This window comes from Haliaeetus albicilla, chromosome 11, assembly GCF_947461875.1.
Source record: "Haliaeetus albicilla chromosome 11, bHalAlb1.1, whole genome shotgun sequence".
Taxonomy (NCBI): domain Eukaryota; kingdom Metazoa; phylum Chordata; class Aves; order Accipitriformes; family Accipitridae; genus Haliaeetus; species Haliaeetus albicilla.
Window position 1 is genome coordinate 7,493,130 of NC_091493.1, and position 21,296 is coordinate 7,514,425.

Here is a 21,296-nt window from a genome sequence, read left to right on the forward strand (position 1 = left end):
TATCCTGTCAGTACAATGCATCACCAGAATTAGGGTAGTTTAGCCGAGGTCCTTCCCAGCATCAAGAAAGGTGGAAGCAGCAACTCAAATCTGGCATGTTACAGGTAAGTTTATACATCCCAGTGCGCCTCCTTCAGAGCAGAACAACACTACTGACTCACATTGAATTTATGAGCCATTCTCATCCACAGCCTCTTTCAGCTACTTGCTTAATATCCTATAATTATTTCTTTATGAATATTGTAAATCAAATCTTCAGAGTCTCTTGAACTGAAGATGGCGAATAGCCACTACCCCCAAATTTTGCTGCCAAAACATTCCAGTTTGTCTCAGAATTTACTTCCATTGCTTATTTACAATCTCATTTGTTCAGAGCTCCCCTTCAAAAAAAAACAACCCCAAACACATTACACGTGATCACCAAACCCCCCAGAACTTCTGTACTGGAATTCTTCCTCACAGGATTTCCAGCCCCTGTACTGCTGCTGTCCAAACTGGAGTCTTCCAGGTACTTGAACAAGGGTCTTTTGATTCTATAAGCACTGCAACCTAATAAGGATGTCACTTTTACTATTTAAATATGAACCACTTGTTTCTGCAATTTATTCATTTCCTACTATAGAAATACTCTTGCACTTCTCCACTAGATTTTCCCTCATTGACCAAAGTAGGGCAGCACTTCAGCTAAGGCTTTCCCAAATGGAGGAGAGCACTTTGCAGGTTTCAGTTCTGTATCTCTACTAATGTCACCATCCGTTTCACAATGGCATGGTACTGCTGACTTGCATTCAGCTTGCAATCCATCTCCAACCCTAGTTTCTTCTTGGGAACTGGTGCACTTTCAGACAGTTATGGGGTTTGTTTAGTGAAATCAGCATAGTCACTCAGCCTAAAAGCTGAAATCAGACAAATGCATGTGCAAAGATTCTGTGGCACGGCTTTTTGAAGTGCCAGATTTCCTGTTCCTGCAGCAGGTCACTGGTGCTGGCGGCACAGTAAGGTTTAACACTTCCCAAATGCATCAGACATGCTGCAATTGGCTATTACATGGAAGAGGCATGCAATAGGTCTTGCCAAGGTGTCTTGGATGAAAGTCCCACGTGCCATGACATGTTCACACCATTGTGTCCTGGATTTGCCAGACTACAGCAGCTCATCTGGAAGCATCTAACTCTCAAAGGTTCCCAGACAGAGAAAATTCTCAGCATCTACATGGACAAAGTTTCCAGACAGAAGGAAGAAGAGGGTGTATCATTCATTAGCAGAGCACTCCATACAGACATGAGTCTTGCTTTGAGCTTGGATCCAACCAAAAATACCAACATGCATAAATTGTCCTGCTCTCACTCCAGGTCAATTCGTTTAGAGACTTTATAGTCTCTACTCTATTAAAGTAACTATTTCAGGTCAGAGTAAAGGTCCATCTATTCCACTATCTGCCTCCAAGAGTGGACCAAGCTCCATGCTTAGGGAAGAGTACAAGAACAAGGTAAACACAAAGTTTCTGCCCCAAGTACTCCCTAGCCCGTGATCAATTAGCCTGGCAACTGTAAGTTGCAAATTAGTAGAAACTATGAAAAGAACAGAGTTAGTGGAACACTAGTACATATAACATCATAAGGACCCCCCCCCCACACTATTTCTATAAGCTTTTGTGCAGGAGTCAGTGCTGTTCTGGTTCTGCACTACAGTGTACATCTATACTCATGCTGGGACTCCAAAAAGTTCATCAGTTTCTGCACAGCCTTATCACCCTGAGGGCACAGAAGTGCCACCTGACCATCCACTGACCCCACAATTCCCTGGCAGACTTCCTCTTCACGATGTGTTTGAACAGATAACAGACATTTTAGTTATGCTTTTTCCCCGATTGTCCCTCACATTCCTTCATCAGCCAGCCATCATGGTCCACTGGTCAGCTAGGCAGAGTCAATATTATATATAATTCCTACCTGTGTTTGGGACTTCTACTGATGTGAAGTCTGGATTGCTCATTGATGAAGTTCCCTTATTAAGCAGTTCAGCTCCAAGGTGTCTTAGTATGCAGAACTACTAGCTATAAGCAAAGATCACCACATCCTTCCTGAATACATAATATCATGGGAACATCCCATTGATCATCATCTTTCCAAGTTTGACATCTGTGCTGTCAGGATCTCCATGAACAATTAGACATACCAGTTCCCCATGTCATTTCTTAGACACATCAAGCACTCCCACAGAGGAGTATCTTGTTTAAACAATCTCTCTATTCCGTCTGTTCCCTGTTTCCTCTTCAACTAGGTTTGACCTTAACACCAACGGAAGGGCTGTGAACCAACAGCACTCAAGGCACGATATGGCAGGGTGGCTGTTGGCAGGGTATTATCAGTAGTAGGCCTTGACTTGAATGAATTTTCCTGTGAGTGAGAGGAACTTGATTTTGTTGCTTCAAAAAGGGACGCTGCACAGTCCGTTTATTTACTCAGGCATTTCCTGAGTGAGTGATCTATACCGTGGAATGGCCTTTTGTTTTTCTTTTTTTTCTGGGCAGGGTTATTTTTAAGTAGTCTTCTCCCCCATCTCCCCCCAAGGGTATCAGCTGGCCAGCACCAGCTTCAGCACTTCATAGAGAAAGAGGCTTAGTTTTGCAGTGAGGAATACTTGGATCTTAGCAATTGAGGAAAAACACCTTCTTAGAAAGGTCACAACTCTTAGAAGAGTATCTCCTTGTGTTTAAAGTAGAACAGGATATTTAAAATTAAATCAGCTAGGAAGTTAGGACCTTTGGAGTGCCACAATACGTTACGTGGACTTGATTCTCCATTTGTATTTTACTGTGGCGTATCTCAATTTCAGTGCTTTGGCAGTAAATCAACACAAAACTGGAGCAACACAGTGACAATTTTGATCAAGAAGAAATTTGTCTTTGGTTACCCAAGTGTAAATTCAAATAAAGTTCATAATCACTATGAGAAACATTAAAGCAATTTTTTAAACATACTCTGTACTTTCTAAACTGTTCCCACAGTAGACACTAAAGGTCAGTCTAGAGGTAACTCACCTAGTAGTCAAAATTCTGTGTATTTCTTGTGTATGTCCCTATTGGCCTATCTGGCAACATTAGCGTTAGCCCAGATTAGCTTTTCTAACTTCTGTTGCACACAGGGATTCCACTATTGAACTAAGTACACAGTTTCTGCTTTCTGTATTGCAGTGTCAAATGAACAATGTTAAAAGCTCCCCGATATGAATTATATCTTTCAGGAGGAAGGGAAAGAGGGTTTTGCAGTCTCTGTAATGCAGCAGATCTTTTAGCAAGGAAGATTCAAATTAATAATGCTTCTTATATTTTGTCTCTGCTAGAAATCTACAAGGTGAGAGCAGCAAGTGGGACTAGCAGAGAGATGGTAACTGTGTGAGATAGAAACCTCCCTGCCATTTAGTCCTTGAGCAGATGATAAAGAGGGGACAGAAAAAACCCTTCACGCCCCTGTCTTAGCGTGGTCAGAGCTGTACCAAGCACTATAAATCACTGCAGCCTGGAAGCGCGAGCTTTTTTTTCTTTTTCTTTTTTTTTTTTCTTCCCTTTAAAAAGTTTTCAGGAAGTCTGGGGGAGGGGCAATGCTGTTTCTTTTTTGTTATAATGGGCCCCTTTGTGGAGATGGAAAAGAAGAGATCTGTGTGCCTGTGGTGCGCACGCTTCCCAGTGATTCCCAGGGTAACTTCCCAGGGCTCCTAAAAAGCGCTGGGCCCCTGCGGTGTGTGGAGAAGGGGCGGGGGGGCTGCTCCACGATGGAGCTGATGGTGCTGCTCAATGCTCTGGTTACTCGCCTGCTTTTTGTGTTGCACTCTCTCATCGGGGTCTGGAGAGTGACCGCAGTGAAGAAAGAACCCAAGTACTGGCTGCTGGCACTGCTCAATCTTCTCCTGTGCCTGGAGACAGGGCTCACCCTCAAGTTTAAACAAGGCAGAGGCTACAAATGGTGAGCATTATCCCGCCGGCTCCGCCGGAGCCCCTCTTGCTTCTTTGCATGTACTTGGCTGCAGATGCGAGGCTGCCTTCTGCAGCCGCTGCCCGAGAGCTTCGTTTCTGCCAGGGCTTTCAGGGGATTTGCGTCTTCTCCCCTGCTCCACCTGGGCGGGGGGTGTGGGGTGGAAAACTGGTAAAGCCCCCGCTAGCCCACTGCCAAACCCGGAGGGCTTTCAGGAGGAGAGGTACATGCTGGGGAGCTGCCGATGGGGTGGGCAGGGGAAGCGGGGGGCACGCGCCGCCCCTCGCCGCCTCCCTGGGCGCCTCCTGAGCAGCACCGTGGCAGGGAGTACACGCGTGACGTGCCGAAGGGCGCTGGGGGCCCACGCAGGCTATTCCACGCAGATGCCCCGCACCTCTTAGCCCGTCCTGCCGTGCCCCGGGGTTTGCACCTCCTTCCCTGGTTCTGCCTTCCCCTACTAACACCCCGCTAGTGCCCGAACCCAAACCCGGTGACAGGTAAAAGGTGAGCAGCGGCCACTCTTGCGATATAGCAAAGTGGCTTAAAGATTTGGGTTGGAGAGGCTGTTCCAGAGGGGAACTTTCACACACGAAAGGCTGCCTGAGAAATGAACAAAAGAGTTAGCCATAGCAGAGTTTGCCCAGGCACATGGGTTTTTACGTGCATCTAAAGAACGACTGCAGTCATCTACAGCTCATCGGCACTCAGTCAGCCAAAACAAATGATCTGTAAAAAGGAAGTGGTCATGTAACTAATTGTCAAGATTTCACCAGTACCTTTTATTTTTAAGAACTCAAACTGGAGGCAGGCCCTGAGACAAATCCAGGACAAAAAAAAGCCCTAGAGTATTTCAATGATCTTAAATTCCTGCCCATTGCAACCTGTGAAACCCATTAGAACAGAAGCAGTGTTGTGTGACAATTCACACAAGTGTTCTGTGCTCTAAATTTGAATGTAATAAAAGCAGTGATAAAGTCTGGAACACAGGAAAATTTAACCACAGCAGAGCTCCAAATGCACAGTTATGAGACAGAGGCAGAGTGAGCAGACCCAATTCGCTGGGGAGAGGAGGCAGCAGTAAACTCTTCATGAAGGAAGACTTGCTGTGGCAGCTTTTGGAAAATCCAAAGAAAAATAGATACAGAAAAAGCAGCTACATTTTAGATGAATACATGTGCTAGAAGACTGGGCTAAATTTAGTTAGAAGGAAATTTTACAAATGGATGTCATCCAGCACTTCAAGCAGCACAGTAAAGAACGTTTATGGGTGAGAACTGTAGACAAATGGCCAGCACCTATTTGCATCAGGATAACTTTCTGCTCCAGTGGAAAACGCTCACATTCAGAACAGGCAGTATCCTCTGTGTTTATAGAAATACCTCCATAGACAATCACTGATCCAAGGAATGGCCAGACAGTGCTACAGGTCTCTCCTGCCTCCAAGAGCCTCATATTCTCTCCATTCATTATTGACAGAAGACTGTTACTTATTACACCAGCACAAAAAATTAAATGGCACATGTGGAGAAAAAGTATTATTGTGGGCCTGGCCATGTAATATTTCCTCTAGATTGCTCCTTCTGAAAGAAAGGCAGGGTTAAAACCCCTGAAGTCTCCTGGCCTGATCTAGTATCATTAGCTCAGTATTGCTAACCTGCCAGCTGGATAGATTTTTCATGTGCTCAAGTCCTACAGGAAATACTGTAAAATATGTTAGTTGTCCCATTCAAATGAGGTGTGTTCTCTCCCAAAATAACCAGGCTAAAACCCCACAGAATCACTAACTTTAACAAACGACAAAACAAACCACTGCCAAAACAACACCCCCTCACCCCCCACCCCCAAAACCCCACCAAACAGAAAAACAACAAAAAAAAACCCCAACAAAACCAACCCCCACCCAAAAAACCAAACCAGGACTGTCTTATTTAGAGGGGATTGTTTGAAACACTTCATAGCAGCTCAGCAACACAGTCATTTTCCTGAGCAGCAGGGTTTTTTCTTTTCCTCAATACTTAATCTCCACTGGAAAAGCCATGATTACAAAAATAAAGGTACTTTCAGGGTAGGAACAAACAATAAATGCAACAACATTTGACAAAAATGTTGCTACAGTTACATACTTATAAGCAATTTAAATTCACTGCAGAATGTGCCGACAATGATGGAATCAAGCCAGTATCCCAAGTTTGACTCCACTGCCCTGTCCTGGGCCAGTACATATGTGTGATGCAAAGGCCGCTGTGCGTCTCAGCAGCATTGCAGTGATGCTCACTCCATACTACAGCAGAGCTAGGTGGAACATTAGTGGCATCAGACCTCATTCCTACTCCAAAAGGATAGGAATTGCCAAAAAAACCCACCCCAAACCAAACTGTCACATGTTTAATAAGAAAACATCAGCAACCCTCACAAGAATCAGTGCTTGCAGAAGGAGTAATGAAACCTCTCTAGTACTTCTGAATAAACTCAGCTTAAGAAGCTGAAGATAATAAAGCTTCACCATCATAAGTTATATAGAAGACTGGCAGGGAGAGAAGAACTAGACAGAAATCCTAAATAATTATACAATTGCCAGCACAAATGGGGAAACAAGGCCAAGGCCCATTTTCATAAACCAATTTAACCTGCACCAAAAAAACTCCTACTGAAGAAATGCTTGTTTTAGGCAAACTGATGTTATTTCTACCTTTCCCGTTTCAACATACTAGATTCCGATCAACAGCCTTTATCCCAGCATCATTCAGCGAAATGACTTGATGTATTAATTCACCTTTCATGAAATCAAAACCAGTATGTTAGCTAGAGGCTTTTTTTTTTTTTTTTTTAAGTACAGAGAATGCTGTGATGGAAATAAAATGGCAAAGTGGCTTTTGTTAGTTCTTAAAAAGGTATTTTAAATAAACTTCCATTTATGATCTTAGTTGGATGAACAAATAAACCTATGATTCATAATACTGACAGTATGAGGAATTCAGCAAGAATAGCAACTCTCATTTGCAGTTACCCTATTTCTTAATATCCCATATGGTAGGAGGCACAAGATACTTTTCCATGCAGATAACGATAGGATATATGGTATTTACAATGTGATATAATACTAAGCTATCTTTTCTTTTCCTTCTCAGGTTTTCACCAGCAATATTTTTATATCTGATTTGCACAGTACCATCACTATGGCTACTAGAAATTCATCATGGGACTCAGGTATTTATTATGAGACAAGAAGGACTAGTTTGAAATTGATGCATTATTTGATGGGTTGGATTTGGGCATACAGACAGAAGTCTGCCAGGTCTTGTTCCAATTTTCTGTTATATACCAGTGGGTCTCCCAGTCTAGCTACAGCTATGCTATGACAACTGTGCATTTCCTAAATATCAAATAATGAACCTCATTCCTAGCTAAAAATGACATCATTTATCTGTATTTGTCTGGGGAACTGAGGAGCAGAGTTTTGAAAACCAGCTTTTCACCCCCAGGTTACCAGCTTGAGTCTTGCTCAGGATGGTGAAAAATTTCATTGCTTTAGAGGCCTCTGTAAAACAAAGTCCAAGTTTCACAGCACTTACAGGCAGATATCACAACTCCAAACAAGCCAAAATTGAGACAGGTATCAGTGAAAGGGGTCTTAAACTCAAATTACCTCATGTTTGCAGCAACCTAGGAGAATACTCACGGATTGCTACCACAGATAGCTGACATTGTAGTCTGTCAGTGTTTATATCCTTGCTTTGTTCGTGCTGTATCGTAATCTGGGAGGCAGGCATCTGGATTCCAGTTCAGGACTAAAACACATGGTAAAATTTTTAAAGGCAATTGTTCTTTTGGCAGATGGGGTCTGTTAGGGCCAGGACAGAGCCACTTAGCCCAGCAGCTCACACTGAGTAAACTACCTCCTCATGCAGGCTGCTTTCAAGTCCCCATAGCACTTCCACAGAGTGAAAGGGGGATTTTGCCTGTCCCAGCATTTGCGCATATGCAGTACCTTACATCCACAGCAGAAAAGGGCCTGATAGAAACAGTAGCAAAAAGTAACAGAAGAAAACACATAAATTAGACTAAGACAACATAGTGCCTCATTTTCTCCTTTGAAACATTGTTAGAGCCCACAGAAGCATAATCAAATATTCAAAATTGTGTTTACACTGAAAATGCCTGAGGCTTTTTCTAAATACAGCAGCAGGAATTTATTGTCTTCTTGTTTTGCCAAATCTCCTTAAACAGTCACAGACAGGTAATGTGGATATTGAGAACATTTGTCATAGTTAAATCTGGTCCAAGAAACAGGCTAATTCTGCAGTCAAAGGCAGCAGTTTATTTCCCAAAATGATGTTAGAACATGGCATACTTTGTTCTTATTGATATACTGCTACTGTGAATTAAAGAGGGAGTATATCAAGTTAACGGCTTAGTTTATACCTGGAGAGATAGGATAGAGAGTTCTGGAAACACACAATCTAATAGATTCAAAAACAATACTTCCAGAAGGGGAGCAGCCTTCCTAACAATTATCTCTAACACAGCACCTGGGCTAGTACTACTCCTCATACTAAAGTATTGCTGGGATTTTCCTTACTAAAATAATATCAGAATGGGTAATTATGCAGTTGCTAAATCCACATATTTAATATATACACCACGAAAACAGTTTGGGGTCTTTAAGGCAATAGAACTTCGATCTCACATTGAATCTTCAACAGGAAACATCAACTGCTTGTGTCAGTGCTATTATTTAAGGCATGTACTAATATGCAGTCTCTCTTCCTGAAGACAGAGGCAATTCTGCCTCTGAGTACTGCAGAACTGGACATAAGTAATACCATTCATATATCAACAGCAAAATACTGTCTGCATAGAAACTAGTGCTTTGCGGTAAAGTATTTGGGGATGAAATACATGTTTGGGAGAGACTATAAAGTAAATGGAACTTTACTGAGTGAAAAAATTCCTGTCTGCAAAATAGAGTGGCAGGAAAATTAAAACCATTTAATCCATTAAAAACCCTAAACATTCTTTCTTAATATTGTATAAGATCTCAGATAAACAAATACCTCTGTTAACTTTCCAAATGCCTGGTGCATAACTACCACAGAAAGCGATAACTGACCACCTTTTGCAGGGCTTACTGACTACCAGTACTGTAGTCAATGTAGGCTTCCCAGTCAGTAATAAGATAGATACTTAGCAAACATTTTAAGGGAATAGTGAATATTACTGCCCATTCCCTCAGCCTCATTCCAAAGTGGGATTCCCTTACCAAATAAAATTCTAGTGTATTACTCTCCTAAAAGTAATCTTACGTCTTCGACCATTTCTTCCCTCTCATACCCATTATCTTGCCCAGTTTGGAAAACAGCTTAAGCAATCTTTTCTCCCTCTTTTATGTTTCAGCTTTCCTGTATGAGCAAAATGAAGCAGTGACAGTTGCTTTGAATTTCTGACATCACACATGTTGCCATAGTGACAGCCACACGGTTTCCAGCAAATCACAGCGAACAAGCGGGGTACCTGTTGCTTGGCAGAGGGCCCGCTCCAGCGGGGGTCGGGGGGGGCACCCTAAATGCACGTTAACAGGACTGAGGGTACTCTGCCCCGGTATTCCAGCATCAATTTTACCATCTCAATGCTGGACCCGTTGTGGAAAGTTTCAGCTAACCTCGTTTTTATTTGGGAATAATGGATTGTGAATAACATGCAAACAGAAGTTTGCTGAATTAGCTCAGGGTTTCAGGAGTTCCCCACTCACTGACAGCGAGCTCTCTGTAGGCCACGCACTAGGACAACACCCTGTCATGCAACAGAGTTTTCATTTTGATTAGATGTTTTATAAATCAGAGAAACGTAAGCTTCACCTGCGAAGAAGTGAAGTAAACCAAGCCAGAATTCATGGAAAATGTGTACAATTTCTTCCCGTTTTATTTTTGCACAGTAAAAAAAAAAAAAAAAAAAGGCACTTTTGTTTAGCTGTCCACACAGTCTCGATACCTAGGAGTAACTGGGCTTTAGCAGTAAAGAGGTAAATGACGTTTAGCAACTGCCTGTGAAACTTAGTATTCACTTTTGCCTTGTCACATTCCCATTAAGTCACTGCACATACATAATTGGCTAGGCAAATATGCCTGGCACCAACAGCCCTGCTTACATGCATATACATGACGAAACTAAAGGCTCTTCTCCAGACTTTCAAGTGAATCACCACCACAATCACCACTTAATAAATATACAGAGAGAAACAAACCAAAACAAGAGATGAACATATTTAAATTAAAAATCTGGAGGCTACTTAAATGACTGGCTTTGCAGATGTGGTTTTCCATTTCCTGCCTGCGTGCAGTTGAGAAGAGACGTGGACTCAGCCCTGAGGAGTGCCATTCGGTCAGAGTTCATGGAACTTTGCACTGAAACAGCAACCCCCCATTCTGCTGGGAGTAGTTTCAAAAATTACATACGAGAAACCTACAAGAGACACTGATAAAGTGAATTAATTTTCTTAAAGTATTCTCTGCACCTTAGTGCCACTAAGGAAAAAAAAATAAAAAATTGGGAAAGAGACCCCTTGCAGGCTCCCTGGAAGCTGTGGAGTGCTTTCCTCCACCTCCCTCCAGCAGACCAGCCGCTCTGGTGCTGTGAGAGCACTTGCGCTCTGTTGTTGGCATAGGGAGAGCCACAGGATCTGCTGAGCAGCACCCCTACACCTTGCTATCCACGCAGTATAACTGCTACAGGCTCTATTTCACTCCTGTCCTTCAGCCAACTGATTTATTTGCTAGGAGTTCTCACAGTGTTTGGGAAGGGATTTTCACCATCCCTGCACACACAGCAAATGCAGCAGGCTGCCTCACGTGGGTCCTGCCTCAAATTTTGGCAAATTCATCCTTGAGAAACAGGGCTTTAAAAAACAAACAAAAAAATCCCCAACCTCTGATGTGAAGTTTAATGCAAGTTCATGGCTCCGTTCCTCTCACCCCTGCCAGACCACGCAAGGGGGCAGAGGGTCAAGCTCAAATGCTGACTTAATGACAAACCAAAGTGAATTAGCCTTCCTCCTCCAGCACAAGTTAGCAATCCCTTCGTCCTACCCAGGCTACTTGTTACAAGGTAGATACTCACTTCTTAGTACTCTGGGGTGGTTATGCCAGTTACGAAGTATTTTTAGGTCATGGTCTCCTCAGCTGACTGTGTCACAGTGCCTGTGGGGGCTACTCAGAAAGTTGACTTTGACCTTGGGGGCTGGTCTCCATAGGATTCAGACTTTTTCTCCAGGCAACAGGTAAAAAGGCTTCTCCAGAGCACCAGTTAAATTTCCTTTCTGAAACATCCTCTGAAAAAGCTGTTCTGTCTCTCTGGGTTAGCCCTTGAACCAGAGGAGAGATTAGCCCCACAAGGCTGTAGCTGGGCAGAGTACCAGCCCCTCCATCTTACCGTTTCCGTGGCCAGAACTTTAGACTTCCCTCTTCCACATGGAAATATCATCTTGCCCACATCTGTGCGTCAACCTTTCAATGCTCTCACACCCACCTTCCAAATACAGCAAGCATTCAGTTTAAGAGCCTTTACCACCAATTATAAAAGCAACAAGCACTGACTTTTTTTTTCCAGATTTTTCACACCATGGGAAGCTGCTCCATTTATCTACGACAAGGTGGGGCAAGAGGCAGCATTTACCCAGATACTAAGCAACATTATCAGAGACCAAGTAAAGTATCAAAGTAGAATCTGAAGTTTGCTAGAATGTGACATTTGCTGGAAAATGTTGCCTTTATATTGGTAGGCATTATGCTGAACACAGCTACTCAGTACGCACTAGAACACATTCTGATTGTTGCAGAAAAATCACCCCTCGTGCAATAAAATGGTGGGGGGCCCAGTGGAGAAATGCAAATTATCTGGTGTTCTCTGGCACAAATGGAATAGGATAAAAGTCTTTAATAACAGCATGGTTTGATTTTCTAATTACCCCTTTTTTATTACAATGAAGAGAGATGTTAAGGGATTGTTATGAAGATAGATTTTAGAACCATACCCCAAGCTGCTCCAGGGCCAGCCTTGGGCGTGAAGGTAGAAGGGCAGTGCAGTGCTGCAGACCTCAGACAGGACAGTCCCACCCACTGGTTTACTGCAGCTGAAGTAACAGTATATTTTAGCCAACATTCAATTTCCCAGAGCACTGGGTACTTGGAGAAAGTAAAAATACCTGGTTTTTTTCTACTCTGCAGGAGTAGGCAACAACACAGGCCCATTTTTATGAATTATATCTGAATCTCACCTCTCACACTCTGAATTTCCTTGCAGAATAAGGAACGGGTGGGGGGGGCAGCAGCAGAGAATACAACCCAAACATCCTACCCCAACTCTATTCATTTCAGCCTGAGGGAAGTCATACAGAAGAATGAAACAATGACATTTTTAGATAACTTTCTGGATAGTAGAGGTGAGCAGCAGATATTCTGAGAACAAGTTTGAATATAGAGACTGACCATGAACATAAACCAGCAGGCTGACCATAACCAATTTTTACCCTACTTTACTGTTTTAGCCAGAGAGAGACTATGTAGGAAGCCCAGCAGCCTGTTCAGGAGAGCTGCAGACAGATCGCATTCACAGAGTGTGGTCTTAACAGCACAAAGATGTCACCCACTGCATCAGCCTTTGATTTTTACATCCTGTTCTACAGGACAATCCCACACTTTCTCAGGGACCTACCAACACCTCACTCCTGTCCTCATGAGAGGAATTCCTCCCTTCTGAGCAAGAAGGCAATTACAATCCGAGTGAGCATGTACCTTTGTAAACATCAACTGACTTTCACAAATGAACACTCTGCAGTTCAGCAAAACAGGACTCTTCCAGCACAGAGCACATCTGCTCCCTGTGTGGGATGTTTACGCATGTCTGGTTTTGTTCACAACAGTACTGTGGTAATGAGCCTGGAGCAGTTCAAATGAATGTCAGCAACCAAGACTTCAATCAATCCAGAGACACCAGTCATGGAAGTGAGGGAACAGGTCACCACATCATTCAGACGGTGGGACACCTTTTCCTATTCCTAGTAGAGATCTTATAATATTAGAGCAATTAGAGAGGACTGTTGCGCCTATTTGCGCAAGCTCCTCACACAGTGAGTAAAAATAAAAAGAGAAAAAGAAAGAAAAGAAGTTTTGGAAAACCATATTGTGAAAATGGCCTACAGTGTGCTGCATGCTAACTGTTGTTGGTAGGACAAGTCTCTGCGTGAAGAGGAGACTCTTCTACCATTCTTTTCCAAATCTCAGTAACTGAATTTGGAAAGCATCTGGGTGATGGTTCTGCAACGGATAATGTCCAGCAGAAAAAAGAGAACAAGAAGAGTAGTACACAGAGAAAGACTTGCTATCCATTACCCAAAGTTTGTATTAATGTGCCTTTTTCAGATTATGCCTGCCACATAGAAATGATCTGATCTAATACAAAGTGAAGGAGAACAAAAGCAAGGATAAATACAGTCTCTGAAGGTACCTATAATGTCAATCTCCTGGAGTTACAATATGTTACTGTTGTTGTCTTTTAAACAGGCTAAAGTCTTTGTGAATCACCTTTCCACGATCTGTGAGACCGTATGGACACTGGCCCTCCACCAGACTTTTCTACTGCTACTAGTAGTTGGGAGATGGCTTCTCCCCATTGGAGTTGAAATCACACGGGATCAATTGTCTCAGCTGCTTCTCATGTTTGTGGGAACAGCAGCAGATATACTTGAATTTGCTAGTGAAACCTTGGACATCGAAGATGTTCGGTAAGGACTATTTGCTGACATAAATAATTTCCATAGTGCAAGACCTTTGTGTTGCTTGAAGATTTGTTTGTGCGATCTGCAGCGTTCAGACTGGTGGAACTGTGGATCCCACAGATAACAGAAGGCTACATTCAAGGTCTCCATTTTCCTACTCTCACCTGTCCCTCTGTAAAAGGCCTAAGTCCTATGAGCTTTGTTCGGCATTACTCATCTGTTGCCGGCAGAGAAGCACATCACATCCATCCCAATAAAAGGGTACAAAGAGCCAACCAACTAGCGTAACTCTATGCAGCATCAGTTCTTACAGCTACAGAAGCTGAAACTGGATACACAGTAAGCTTCTTTCAGGTTAAATGAATTGTTTTAGACTGGCAAGGAAGCAACTAGAGCTTGCTTTAGTAATTCATTATCCAAGTTGCTTCTTTGGTTATGTCATACGTACTTTCTTCATGATACAACGACAAAGTGTTCAAAGATAAGAAGAAAGGCAATGTCAATAGTCTGGTGTGAATTTTCAACATTGCAATCTCTCCCAGAGAAAGTAAGCTCATCTTCCCCTCACAGCACTGAGATGAGCTGTGAACATCCATCATAAAGAAAAAGAATCACAGAAGAGGTTCATCCTCTCTTACAGACATACTATGTTATTTTACTTTTTTTAAATATCAAAGAAAAGGTTTTAGAGCAGGAAAAGAGGTCCTTCCCACTTGGCAGAGAAGTTTCAGGCTTGCGAGGAATGTGTAATTGCTACAAGGGCAAAGATATCTCCTCTTTGAGCCACAGAGCCTATTTCCGTATGCTTAGCATTATAATGTTAGCATCAGATATTTAGCCTAATTACACAGCTGGAACACGTAGCCTGAACAGCAAAAATTCCATAGCAAAAGGTGCCTCTGGTTTCCTTAGTCTTACATCTGAAAAGTATGCAGTAACCACTGTTTTGCTCAACCATCCTTTAAACGACATTCCAAATACTACAGGAAACATTTTTGTTATCACATAAGGAAACTGCATCTTCACTGTTATCACTTTTTTCCCCTCCCATAGGAAGAATTATGCTCTCATAAATGCAATTCTTGCTGTATGGACCTGGAGTATGTTACAGTTTCCACTTGATCTTGCAGGTTAGTACTTGCACTCAGACAAGAAAAGAGAACAAATGCTTTAAGTTTTTGCTGGCATGTTTTGTGGCTGTGCATACACTACAGACTATGCCAAGTGCTTCTGGTGGAGAGCAATTCATATAACAATGATGGATTTTGAAGAAAGCCCATTGTGGTTTCTTTTGAGGAAACACTTGTTTCTGGCTAACCTCTGATCTCCCTGATAAAACTCTCTACTTTCAGAAAAAACTGGAATTGCATTATTGTATTGGAACATCCACTCCAGTTGCCTGTTACCGCCTTAAACTTCACTATGTGAGCTCTCAAGTTAGATCTGGTCTCGCATTATATTATGGCTCAAATCTGAGTAGGTCACTAGGCCCTATGGAGAGATAGGAGATTGTTAACCACAGGGAACAGCACAGCCAAGAGCACAGAAGACGTCATCACAGGAGAAATTACCTAGTCACAGGGAACCTAAAGGACCATGTAACGTTGGGACTATACACCCTTATCTTAATCTAAAAGGCCCAATGTTCAGGCTTGTATTTGTCCCTAGGAAAAAAGGGCTTCTCTATGTACAAAAAGAATAATGAAAGCTACCTCAGTCATCATCTGTTCCAACCAATCACTACAAGTTTGCAACTCAACTATACCAGTCCAAAGATACGTTATCCTCACTAGCATCTTATATAAAATTGATTACTAGGTTGACACACTGACTAAAATAATAAATTAATAAAATAATAATGAAAAAAATATTCCAGGCATTTTTCATTAGCCTTTTCTTCACGGACAGCATTAGGTTTTGTTTTCAACACTGAAGTTACGAAAATATTTCAGCATTTCAGCTCAACAGCTCACCTTCTGAAAAAACTGATGCAACCACATCTCAGATTTATCACAGCTAAAATTGAGGTTATTGGTGAAATACATTCTGTTAAAGATGCACAACACTCAAGTTAAAAAAAACCAAACAAAACCAAACAAACACCAACAACCACCACCCCCCCCCCCCCACACACATCACCACCATCCAAATAAATTCAATTAAACAATCATAGTATTAATTTAAGTAACCTCTTGTACTGTGCATTTTTTCTCTGGTTATTGCCTTTCTGCTTATTTAATTACATTTACTAGTTAAACATTAAATTATTGAATACACATTGCCCTGAAATTTACTATGGGTACAGTTTATTTTAGATAGCTCTATACAGTTGCACAGATAGTACTTCTTATTCAAGCATCAGAACGTTTACTCACACATCAAACATGACATGAAAAAGAGATTTTTTTTAGGCACTTATTACTGGACTACAGCAATGCAGTTAGGACTATTAAACAGCAACGGTGCAAAAACACATTACAAAATTACCTGCTGCTGAACCTTTGCCTAATGCATTCAGCAAATTTCTACATTCTACAACTCATTTTCCACTTGAGTCTCATCTTTTTTTTTTTTTTTCCCCCCAGTGTTGACTCAAAACAATAGAATTCTTTTGGTAAGCTGAAATGTTTGGCCGTTGTTACTGCATCACAAGTAGCTATGTTTTTTAAACTAATGAAATCCTCCTGCCTGAGAGACAGGTTAGTTAAGCTACATGCATTTTCATAAGGGGCAGCCATATTTACCACACACAAACCGTTCTGATGATCCTTCTCTAGGCACCATGCCACAAAGAGCACTCTAGCCCACCAGAACTTGCATGCAATTTCATACCCAGAAGGGTAAGAACAAGTAACTGTGGCTCAAGTCTTATATGGCAGAGACCACAGTTTCTTCCTATCCATAGTGCTTGATATTGCCCCACACTGACATGAGTTACTCTTACTATGACACAAGAAAAAGGCAATGGTTATCTGGTGAATCTTTTAAAAGCAAGGTCTTAGACAGCCTGGAACATATTGAAGTGCTACAGCTCAAGCTGTTCCCATTCAGCATAGTAGGTTTTTTTCTTCAATATACATATTAGCCTAGCATGTTGATTTAACAGAAAAATGTCTGGAGAAGTTGTTACAGAAAGATTAGGTGTTCTATTTCTGCTTCTTGTTCTAAAAGTGTATAAACACTGATAGCTTTGTGGGATAGAAAAGGGGAAGTGGGTTTTGGTCCTGTTCAGCAGACCATGTAAGTGCCTGCTTAACATGAGCTTAGTGTGTTTTGCTGAAACAGATCCTAGAAATTGGATATGCTTTATGTTGAATTGTTCACAGTTGAATGCATTTATAATCCAGGGTACCCTGGATTATAACTGCCCTTTAGGCCAACCCTGGTTCAATTTTAGAAAGTTGTTTTAACATAACTGTGTTTTATTTCCAGTACAGCACATTGGCTGCAAGCCAACTGCATCAACTAGGCGGATCCCCAGCCTGCTGCTGTGCAGGTACAGTGCAGAACTGTGGAACGTTGGGGTCAGCCTTTTCATACAGGATGGTCCCTTCTTCATTGTGCGTTCAATCCTGATGGGCCACTTCAGAATATTCAATCAGATGCTGGTGTTTTTTACAGCTAAGAATATCTTAGTTGTGACTCTACAATTGTATCGTTTGGCAGTGATAACATTAGACTTCCGCGCTACCATCCTGCAGAAGAGCAGGAAAGAAGTTAGCTGTTGCCCTTGCGAGCCTTATGAAGCTACTACTCATGCCATCGCTGACCAAGATACAGAAATGAAAGAGTTTGTTGCTCCTCCAAAAGAGCAATCCCAAGCTCCATCAGAAGATCAGTGAGCACAGTTACTGACTTGAAAGAGGCTGCATTTCCCACAGCTTCTTCAGAAGGGCTTAGCTTATTTCTACGATCAAACATACCTTGAGTGCCTAAGTCATCTCTTCCACCAAGAGATCAATAATTTCTTCTAAATTGTAGAAGAATTTAGAATTTAGGGGAAATTTCAGAAGCAAATTCATAGAAATGGGACATTTTTTAAATCCATTTGTATGGTGGGTTTTTACTAGTTCCCTATTATATTATCCACAGGGATTTTGTAGCCATAGTTTGTAGTAGCAAGAAAGGTTTGGCACACTTAAAGTTGGTTGTTATCTTTGGTGGCACTGTGCTAACATATGTACTTGCATGTATTCAAATAGAAGGACAAGCCTATCCATTATAGGAAGTACGGAAGCATTTAGCTCTACTTGAACTGTCCAGCTATAAAGTAGGGCACGATGAACCACGTATGGGAACAACTTCAGCAGCAACAACTGTGCAGACATGCAAGTGAAGGGTGGTGACAGATTTCTACTGTTACTGTGACATCTAAACATTTTTCTTAAGTTTCTTGAATGAACAATCTTCTTCAAAATGTTACCTCATCCTTGCTGGATTCAGTTAAAAAACCACGCAATACCATGAAACTGCATACACAAGACTGTCTCTAGGAACTGCATGGTCTGAATAACCTAAACCTTAAAAAAAGGCAGCCCCACAGATCATTAGATGACAACTGCATTTGTCACAGGCATTTTCAACAGAGGTGCTTGCCTTTCTATTTCTACCAGTTAGAAGACAAAAAAACCACAAAACAAAACCACCCAGTTTTTTTCCTGGTTTCACTGTGCTTGCAGTTGAGACAAGTTATAAAAAAATCATATAAAACAGAGACATTTTAAAAAGTGGCCCAACTCAGGCATACAATCTAGCTAGAAAGAAAATGGCATTGTTCAAGTTTGACAAGACCATCTAGACAAGAGGATTCAGGCTTGTGCTTCACATTTCATAAAGCACCACAAGGTCCTATGAAATAACTTGAGAGATTGTCTGGTCTGTTGAGTGTCAAAATCCATTTTTAAGAAATGGCTAATAATTATTAATTTAGTACTTCCACATTTAGAGTGAACAACAGAGGGCCCAATTAATTTCTCCCAAGAACACACTTTAGATCCATGTAAGACCGTTGACTTTGCTGGGCTTAGCTTGTAGAAGCTGAAAGTAAGATAAGTGATTTTTGAAAGCCTGCCTAGAAAATTATATTCTCACAGAAAATGGCAGGTGCTTTTACAAATTTCTACATCTATTCTAAAAGAGAGCAGAAAAGCATATAAAAAAATCTAGCAAATATAAAGTGACCTAATTAAGGTAATTTCCCTTATTAAAAATTCCCAGTTAAACCTTATTTTCTAAAGCCTCAGCTATCTAAAGACAGAATCTGGTTTCCAGAATGAATAAAAGTGTTTCTGCCACAACTGCAGCAGTCATATACTTATTTATCCATAGCCTGATAAGCAAGGACATGTTTATTCTTTGAAAGATGAACCTCATTTAACAATTCCAATTCCCAAACATGTGAACGTGTTTATACTTATGAGCTGTTACTATTCTATGCAGGACCCAGCCCTTCCATTATGAAAGAAGAAAATGCACAGCATAAAGAAGGAAGGAAGTCTCATATACTTCATAGCCCTTTCTACCATCTTATTTTAGTAATAATGTGCAGCACCTTCTGCTCTTCTTATTTTGGGCCTTTTTCCAGCAGAAATTTAAAAAAGCCAATCATCATTTGCCATGGTGTTGTGAGGTAGACATATGGAGAGTAGAATGCAACTTCATTTGGGATTCTAATTCAAGTCTAGAGGTAAAAAAGCTAGAGTGCTGCTGCTGACCAGCTGCACTGTCTAAAACCTTTCATACTAGGGTGAATTTAGAATCAGTTGGTAGAACTGCAACACGTCTCTTCCTTGATGCAAGCCAGGACTACTCACATTCATTTCAAGTTTACCACTTGCTGATATAGTAATTATCCTGTTAAAAGGATCCTGGCTAATTAATTTGGAGTGTACTGAGCTTGCTAGAACATCATTCTAAATTCATCAGTACAAAAATTGCAGGACGTACTTTTTAAAACTTGCTTTCTGTTTAAAGGCTTAGTTCAGCAACAAACTGCCTACCAGGCCCAGCCTGCAGCAAATGCAAGATCCCCTGGGGTCAGCAATACAGAGACTAGTTACAGCAGGAATATTTTAGAGAACTGTATTTCCTGGTCTTCAGGCTGTTCCATTTTAGACAGCAATAAAGCTTCTAGTCAGATTTACAGTGAGAAGAACTCACTCCAATGCTAGGTTGTTACCACTAGATCCTATCCCCATGCCCTTCCAGATAAAATAGGCTGGATCCTCCCTCACACTTACAATAGAATAGATTTGGACTTCCCCTTTCCTCCTCACCACCCATCAGGGGTGATGGCAAACAAATTGCTTAAAAACAAAAGAAAACCCAAACAGACAAACTAGGCACTTAAATGGTGGGTAGCCTACCTCCCCACCTGTGTGCAGAGGGGAATCCCATATGCCAAGTAGCAGCAGGAATGGCATGCGGTTGGTTCACTCCACTGAGAAGCCTGGAAATGGCAATTAAGAAGCCTAGTAGCTTGTGTGTTTGGTCACAGCGGCAAACCCCAGTTGCGAGCCCTCGTCACCTTCCTTTTGCAATTTTTTTGCGAGGGAGGACTACAGCACCATTTTTTTCCAGCAGGCTGCTTGAGTCAGCTGAATCAGCAGCTGGGTGTGGGAAGGCATTGTGTCATCCTGCAGCCTTCCAGAGCTTTGCACTAGGCAGGTGGTAGAATGCATTTTCTTGAAGATCTGCCAGCATCTGTGGCCTATCTAAAGAACAACTGATGTCATGCTTGCTATTCAGGAAAAGCTGCGGTAAACTTTCAGACAGGGAAAATTCAAGCCTTCAAAATGGAAGGATTTCAGAACATTTATCTTCACCATTATTTACTTGAGTCAGGGGAATTACATTACTAAATCTGTTCTGCAAATAGATATCTAGCCATTTACTGTTATTTATTCTGGTTGTTCCTGCCTTGTCCTTTTAGATTATTCCATATTAAACCTCACTGAAATGTTTTACCACTTATCTTTTCCTGAGCTAAAATGTATTCCTCCTTTCCTTTGGACATTGGCTCAAATAAGATCATAGCCCTGAGCCTGAAAAAGAAAAAACAAAACCCAACAACCGTGGTTTTATTGCATTCCTGTTGGTATTTGTACTGTACTATGTTTTCTGGGACCACGTGGAAAAGGAAGAAAATGTGCAATTACTTTTAAAAAATTCCAACTGTATTTTACAAATAAAAGGCAGTTACCACAGGCATAGCTGCCAATTTATTATGTGAGAACTGACTGTTATATGTTCCCATTAATTACATCTTCCACATGCTGCTTTTCCTTTCCATCCTTCGTAAGTTAATTACTTAGGCCAGATTCTGACTGCAGCCATTGCTTTGAAAAGCCACAGCAACTGCAGTAAATTCCACTCTATTCTGGATAGGTTCTTCTTTATCCAGAGCCTTTGCCTCCAAGTATGCAAGTCACAGCGTAATCCCAGAGAGGGTGTGTTTAATATCTGCACACAGGATGCGTTTTACAGATGCAAACAAATACATATATGCATTTAGACATACACACCTGGCAATGCCCAATACATACAGGTTTTAT

General features: G+C 41.6%; 1 protein-coding gene across 1 annotated transcript; it reads left to right on the top strand.

Moving 5' to 3' along the window:
- Nucleotides 1-3,270: 3,270 nt before the first annotated feature.
- Nucleotides 3,271-20,715, top strand: TMEM26 (transmembrane protein 26). The gene is made up of 6 exons (XM_069795989.1): nucleotides 3,271-3,965; nucleotides 7,103-7,181; nucleotides 12,889-13,002; nucleotides 13,529-13,749; nucleotides 14,797-14,873; nucleotides 17,176-20,715. The coding sequence occupies exons 1-6, from the start codon at nucleotides 3,604-3,606 to the stop codon at nucleotides 17,583-17,585; spliced, it is 1,263 nt and encodes a 420-aa protein (XP_069652090.1). The 5' UTR covers nucleotides 3,271-3,603; the 3' UTR covers nucleotides 17,586-20,715.
- The last annotated feature ends 581 nt before the right edge of the window (nucleotides 20,716-21,296 follow it).